Source organism: Oncorhynchus masou, chromosome 15 (assembly GCF_036934945.1).
Source record: "Oncorhynchus masou masou isolate Uvic2021 chromosome 15, UVic_Omas_1.1, whole genome shotgun sequence".
Lineage (NCBI taxonomy): Eukaryota > Metazoa > Chordata > Actinopteri > Salmoniformes > Salmonidae > Oncorhynchus > Oncorhynchus masou.
In genome coordinates, this window is record NC_088226.1 from 25,852,995 (window position 1) to 25,860,380 (window position 7,386).

The window sequence follows — 7,386 nt, forward strand, 5'->3', positions numbered from 1 at the left end:
ATGGCGGCCCCCATCACCAACGTTCCTAAAGGCTGTGGCCCCTCCGTGGGCTCCCTGTACTTCAACCTGTGTGACTTGACTGCAGTGTGGGGCATCGTGGTGGAGTCACTGGCGGCTTTAGGTGTGGTGACGGCCTTCGTCCTCATCATCATCCTCATGGCCAGCCTTCCCTTCGTGACAGACAGGAAGAGGAAAGGTATGGTGGCCCTGCAGGCCAGCTTTCTGGTCTTCACCCTTGGCCTCTTTGGCCTCTCTTTTGCCTTCATCATGGGCCGGGACTTCACAAGCTGCACTGCGCGTCGCTTCCTGTTTGGTGTACTGTTTGCGGGTGGTCTTGCCTGCCTCCTGATGCATGGGCTGTGGCTGGTGCTCCTGAACCGGCAGAGCCAGGGCCCCCGGGGCTGGATGCTGTGTCTGGGGGCCCTGGCCTTCTGGCTGGTTGAGATCATCATCAATACAGAGTGGCTGATCATCACAGTGGAGAGGAGGCCAATGACAGCCAGTGGCAGCCCTGACATCTCCTGCAGTATCACCAACCAGGACTTTGTGATGGCTTTGATCTATGTCATGGCCCTGCTGCTGGGCGTGGTGCTGATGGCCGTGCCCTCGCTCACACACAAACACAAAGCCTGGCGGCGGGATGGAGCCTTCATCCTGGCCACCGGGGTATGCTCCATGGCCGTGTGGGTGGCCTGGATCGTCATGTACATCCATGGGAACCAGGTAGCCGGGGACCCCAGCTGGGACGACCCCACCCTGGCCATTGCCCTGGTCAGCAATGCCTGGGTGTTCTTGGTCCTATACACCATCCCAGAAATCTGCTCCCTCACCAAGGAGCAGGAGGAGGGGGATGAGCAGCCCAGTGATGGGGAACAGATTATCTACCCAGTCAGGAGCTTAGTCTATGATAACATTCTGAAGGAGCAGAACACTGCAGCAGCAGCCCATCAGAACATGTACATGGAGAACAAGGCCTTCTCCATGGATGAACCCAACACAGGTACAGTAGGAAGGCCCAGCCAACCATTCAATCAATCAATATCTGTGTTGTCCCATTTGGGAAATTTGTAGTGCAGTCAGGATAAAAACAACAAAATATACAAACTTTTAAAAAAAGAGAGAGAGTTGGCCAGTGCCATCATAGCATCATGAATACATTTTTTCCATCCACTAGAAATGTATTTCATGTAGGTTTAATCATTTGAATCTGTTCCATCTGATTTCCTGGAATATTTTCTGTTACATTGTTATCCATGTTTATTTATCACAGGGCTTAATCATTATCTAATAATACTATCAGTCTCTCACGCTCTTATCTTATTGATTTCCCCGTATTTCAACTTTCTTATAGTGACAAGTTACATAACGGGTCTACGCAGTAACACAGTGTTATTATGTATAGATTGGACAGAGATCAACTCAAAGCGGACAAGCAATGAATCTTGGTTAAATAGTTTTGCGCTCTTCTAGGTTTGATCTGTTCTGGTCCTAGCAATCATTCGCCCATTCTCACCCTACAGTAATGTAAATTCTGTTATACAACGGGTGGGTCTAATCCTGAATGCTGATTGGTTAAAACCCCATTCCAGCCTGTGTCTATTCCACAAATTGCCACGGCTAAATCTATGATTTAAAATGCCTATTTACTCTGTTCCATCTGACTGCGTAATCAACTGTCTCATCAACCCAGCCAGGCAAGTTATACACTTGATATCCACTATGAAAAGCATCTAGACATTATCTCACATTTCTTTTAGACCAACATTTCTTTTTTAACAGCAGGGATTTGTATAAACCTTTATGTCTGTCTCTCCAACATTTGCAACATTGTTTCAATATTCAAATTAAATTTCCTGCTGTCCCATTGTAATGAACGTGTCAGGAGCTGGGACGAGACAGACATGCAGGCAGTGTTTCTCAGCCAGTCGATATCATGAATCAGCTGGCATAATTTTTTGCAGTCTTTGCAGTCTTTGCAGCTTCAGTTTAAAGTGATTGCGTTAATGTGGCTGTGTTGTCGGCTAGCTCCTCTGAACAACAGTTTCCTGACGAGGGAGAACATTTTCTATTCCAGTCGAAATCGGGACTCATTAGGTCATTGTTATGGATGTATCCAAATAAATGTCACTAGAAAACAGTTTATGCAAATGCAGCTGCTGTTATTCTGGCTGCACTTTTTGACGCGACTTTTTGACGCGACTGTAAATTAGCCGTAGTTGGCTAGCGAGCAAGCCAGTATGGCAAAGGAACATTAAGAACGAACGACTGGGTCGCGTCCATAGATGCAGAACAAGAAGTCTGAACGTCTGGGTCGCGTCTCTAGCACGTCTAGATTAGTGTCGGGACTATATCTTGTTGAAGGATGAAATAGTATGAATACATGAATCAAAATAACGTTTTCAATGAAAATACGTCAATCATTATTTGAATATGTTGGTAACCCGTTGTATAAAAAGTGATAGTGCCATTGAAGCCAGTGTTTGGCGGATATATTGGCATTGGCCGAACACCCATGGCAATATATCCTCCAAACACCGGCTTCTCAGGCATTATCACTTAAATATACATTTATTAAGTACACCCATCTAGTACCGGGTCGTGCGTGAAAAGCCCATGAGGCCACCCGTCTCTAAAATACTGGAACCGGAGTGCCTGGCACAGACAATAATACCACGCTTAAAGTTGCTTCAGTCACTCGTTTTGCCTATTCTAACGTTCAATCGAACAGTAACTGAACGACTCGATGCTTGTCTGCCTGCTTTATATAGCAAGCGACCGAAATGTGACTGTAGGAGTGAACCATTTTCGTGAATGTATTTATTTATTTTATTTCACCTTTATTTAACCAGGTAGGCAAGTTGAGAACAAGTTCTCATTTACAATTGCGACCTGGCCAGGATAAAGCAAAGCAGTTCGACACATACAACGACACAGAGTTACACATGGAGTAAAACAAACATACAGTCAATAATACAGTATAAACAAGTCTATATACGATGTGAGCAAATGAGGTGAGATAAGGGAGGTAAAGGCAAAAAAAGGCCATGGTGGCAAAGTAAATACAATATTGCAAGTAAAACACCGGAATGGTAGATTTGCAATGGAAGAATGTGCGAAGTAGAAATAAAAATAATGGGGTGCAAAGGAGCAAAATAAATAAATAAATTAAATACAGTAGGGAAAGAGGTAGTTGTTTGGGCTAAAATATAGGAGGGCTATGTACAGGTGCAGTAATCTGTGAGCTGCTCTGACAGTTGGTGCTTAAAGCTAGTGAGGGAGATAAGTGTTTCCAGTTTCAGTGCTTTTTGTAGTTCGTTCCAGTCATTGGCAGCAGCGAACTGGAAGGAGAGGCGGCCAAAGAAAGAATTGGGTTTGGGGGTGACTAGAGAGATATACCTGCTGGAGCGTGTGCTACAGGTGGGAGATGCTATGGTGACCAGCGAGCTGAGATAAGGGGGGTGTACCTAATAGACTGGACACTGAGTGTATATAAAACATTAAGAACACCTGCTCTTTCCATGACAGACTGTACAGGTGAATCCAGGTGAAAGATTTGATCCCTTATTGATGTCACTTGTTAAATCCTCTTTAATCAGTGTAGATGAAGGTGAGGAGACGGGTTAAAGAAGGATTTTTTAAGCCTTGAGACATGGATTGTGTATGTCTAATCAAATTTTATTGGTCACATACACATATTTAGCAGATGTTATTGTGGGTGCAACGAAATACGTGTGTTCCTAGCTCCAACAGTGCAATAGTATCTAACAATACACACCAATGCTCCTAATGTTTGGTATACTCCGTGTATATTAGTAGTAGATATGGAGTAAGAAAAGTGTGCCCCTCTGTCGTCCCACGCCAGCTTAACCTGTTTGAGGATGCCATCTCCTGACTGACACGTTAAACCGCCCCTGGTTTCTGATGTAACACTCTGTTCTGTTTCCTGTTCACCTGCCCACTAAAACACACAGGAGAGCATGTGCCTTTCAACTGATCTCAGTCGTCAGACAACATAGGTGTGTTCCCCAAATAATTGCACCCTATTCCATACATAGTGCACTACTTTTGACCTGGGCCCTCATCAAAAGAAGTACACTAGGGCTGCGTTTACACAGGCAGCCCAATTCTGATGTTTTTTTCACAAATTGGTCTTTTGACCAATCAGATCAACTGATGAGAAAACATTTGATGGAATTGGTCAAAAGTGAAAAACATATCAGAATTTGGCTGGCTGAAAAACACAGCCTATGTAGGGAATATGGGGGCATTTGGGAAACATACAATGTATCCTTTTTTTCTCTTCCCATTATTTATTTTGGTCTTTTCTGGGAAAATGGGGTTAGTGTTGGTTGGATTTCAGCGTATTTGCTCTAGAATTCTAAGTAACAATGTGTAGGGACTAGAATTCTACATATTTTCTACTGGTTGGATCTATTTTTGTACATGTCTACCTACTACATACAGGTGTCTCTCTGGCCAGTAGGAGGGAATACCTATAACCGCATGAAAACAGCATAATTGGCTTTGTTTACTAATGTATGTAGACATGAAAGCTTTTAATAACATTTGACCTTTCCCCTCTACACAGCCTGGCCTGGGTGATCTCATACTGTATATTTGCCAACCTGGGCTAGAGAGGGAGAGTCCTTTTGTGATCTGAGCTGTACAGTATCAGTTATACTCTTGAAATTCAAATGGAACAAATAGGAGATCTAGGCTGTGACTCAAATGGCACCCTATTCTCTATGTGCCCAGGTCAAAAGTAGTATGCTATGTAGGAAATAGGGTGCCATTTGGGATGCAGTTTTACTATTCACATGGTAATGGAACATACAGAAAAGCTATTCTCCATCTAGGGTCAGTTTGACCTATTCTATGGTCAGGTTTACCTGTTCTGTTTGTAGAGCTTTACAGTACCTAATAACATAATAACCTGTTATTTAAGAGACTGTCTGCCTAACAAATGGCACCTTATTTCCTGTATAGTGTAATAGTTTTGACCGGGGCTCTGGGGGTTCCATTTGACAGGACGAGGGGATGTGCGGGCTGGGTTGTGAACTTTGACTCCAGTAATTGTCTGTTTCCATCCTAATCCCCCCCTCCCACCACCACCACCACCACACACACACACCTCTTTGGTTACGGTATTAAACAGGATGAAAATATTGTGGTGATTGTGTAAGTTTGAAACACAGAAGTAATGATTGTGTGAATACTGTAAATTACAGTATATTATAAGGAAATACCCAGCTTGATGTGGACTGTAAATGGGTTACAATGAGCTGATCGACTGTCCTGTTCGGCTATGATTAAACACACATTTTTATGTTTCTGTTGCCCAGAGTGCAAATTAACCCATGCCATTCGGGGTGGTCTCTGTATTGAGTGCATGCTCTTGCATTTTATTTTACGGGCCTAATAATAAAGACGTCATTTAAATTGTAAAACTGTATTACCTTTTAATGTGGCATAAACACAACCAGTCATGATATTTTTGGTCTTTGCTGGGAATAACAACTGCCTTGTTCAGAGGCAGAACGACAGATTTTTACCTTGTCAGCTCGGGGATTCAATCTTGCAACCTTTCGGTTATTAGTCAAACGCTCTAGCCACTAGGCTACCAGCAAAGAAAACAAATATTTATAGAAAATAATAAAGCTAAATCAGTGGTCTACTACTTCTGGCCACAGATGGCATGGAGAACACCAGTAACCGTGTGTACCTGAAAAACAAAAAAATTAGCACTCTAAACAGCTGACTGACAAAAGCAAACAATGATAAATCAAGGACACATGGCAAACAAAGGCGAAAATGAGGAAGTACAAAGGAAAATTTATGCATAAAAGGAGCTCAGCTGAGGCCAAAATTCAGCACTACTAAGTGGACAGCACCACCACATAGAAATAAATGGTTTAAACCATGTCAGAGGGGTGGGGGTGTTCATTTCATTGGAAGCTTTTATTTTAATTTTTACCATTGCATTTTAAACGAATAGGTTCATGGTTCAATTAGCATTATTTAGAGACCCCTCCCCCAAAGTTTGACTTATGTTGCATTTAGGGGGAGCTGAGCCCTCCCCCCTCTGCTCCCCAGTATTTCGCACCATGATGTTGCCATAGAGACGGTGGCTCACGCATTCTCTGAAAATAATGTCAGATGTATCCGATAGTGATGTCTGTGGAATATTATATTATCTTTGTCTGTGACATGTACTTACCACAAGTGATAAAGTTGAAACTAGAATTATTTGTAATGAACTGGTAGTTTGTAACTTTAAGGGAGCTGGTCAGAAATGTAATCCCATTATTATAAAATCCCAGTGTGTATTTGATCATTCAGCCCTCAGCGATCCAAAGCAATTGAAGCACTTGCAGCTGAGTTTTGAAGTTTTAATTAATTTTAATTTCTTTCTTTCTTCCATTCTTCTTTCCCTCTTCTCCCTAGCAGCCAACAAGCCTGTATCTCCATACGGTGGTTATAGTGGTCAGCTCCGCAGCTGTGTGTACCAGCCCACAGAACTAGCTCTAATCACCAAGAGCCTGGCAAATGTGAGTGGGTTTTACCCAATACACTGACTTAAACCCTCATATCATTATCACACTAGTGTTATTCTCCAAGAAATACATACCGAAACCAACCGTTTTTTAATTCTCTATGTGTGCGTGTCCTCTCTACAGAGGGACCAGTCCCATGAGACGGGCCTCCCCAGGGCCACGGCCCCCCCTCTAAACCAGAGCAGCAGCTCCCTGCCTCACTCTCTAGTGCCCCTACCCATCACAGGACTGTCCCCGGCAGTTAGTGTAAGCACTTCACTGCCATCATATACAACAGTATACTGCGCATCCATGGTGTTTTTGCTGTCTTCTTTCCCTTTTTAAAACTACTGAGCCGAGCTGGGCTGTACTATGCTGGCCTGGTTATGCATTCAACATAGTTTCTGGAAAAGTCCATGTGAAAAGAACATATCTGAGCCTGCACAGGACAGTTTGGTTTGGCACGACAGTGTGAAAAGTATATAAGTGGAAAGTGGAGGATTTCAAATCTAATTCTTCTGCCTTGTCTTTCTCAGGGAAATGGTGTGTATAAGAAGCCTCTGTGGTGAATCTATGCTACGCTACTACAACCTGGTTCCTGTTCTTCACTCTCCCCCTATTCTACTCTGTGCCCTAGTTTCCCCTGCAGCCCCAAAACCCAGAGCCTTTGACCACTGTAGAGGCCAGGCTGTTCTGTACATACAGTAGGGCTGGAGGGAGCCAGTGTCAGAGGAGAGGCCACAGTCTTGGTGCTGTGCACCCAAAACAAGTGTGTCTCATCCAGACTGTCCCAGTGGCAGTACTAGCCACCCTCCACCTATCCATCTCCCAAGCCAGCACTCCCCACCCCCGG

General features: G+C 43.7%; 1 protein-coding gene across 1 annotated transcript; it reads left to right on the top strand.

The window, feature by feature from the left end:
• LOC135556043 (G-protein coupled receptor family C group 5 member C-like) lies at positions 1-7,102 on the top strand. Its single transcript, XM_064988913.1, has 4 exons — positions 1-1,000; positions 6,448-6,548; positions 6,678-6,800; positions 7,070-7,102. Exons 1-4 carry the CDS (start codon positions 1-3, stop codon positions 7,100-7,102), a joined length of 1,257 nt encoding a protein of 418 aa, XP_064844985.1.
• The last annotated feature ends 284 nt before the right edge of the window (positions 7,103-7,386 follow it).

Excerpts from the sequence above, each read along its gene's own strand:
- LOC135556043 (XM_064988913.1), top strand. The coding sequence starts at position 1 with ATGGCGGCCCCCATCACCAACGTTCCTAAAGGCTGTGGCCCCTCCGTG. Across the intron at positions 1,001-6,447 it reads CATGGATGAACCCAACACAG|CCAACAAGCCTGTATCTCCA; the intron begins GTACAGTAGGAA and ends TCTCCCTAGCAG. Across the intron at positions 6,801-7,069 it reads GACTGTCCCCGGCAGTTAGT|GGAAATGGTGTGTATAAGAA; the intron begins GTAAGCACTTCA and ends TGTCTTTCTCAG.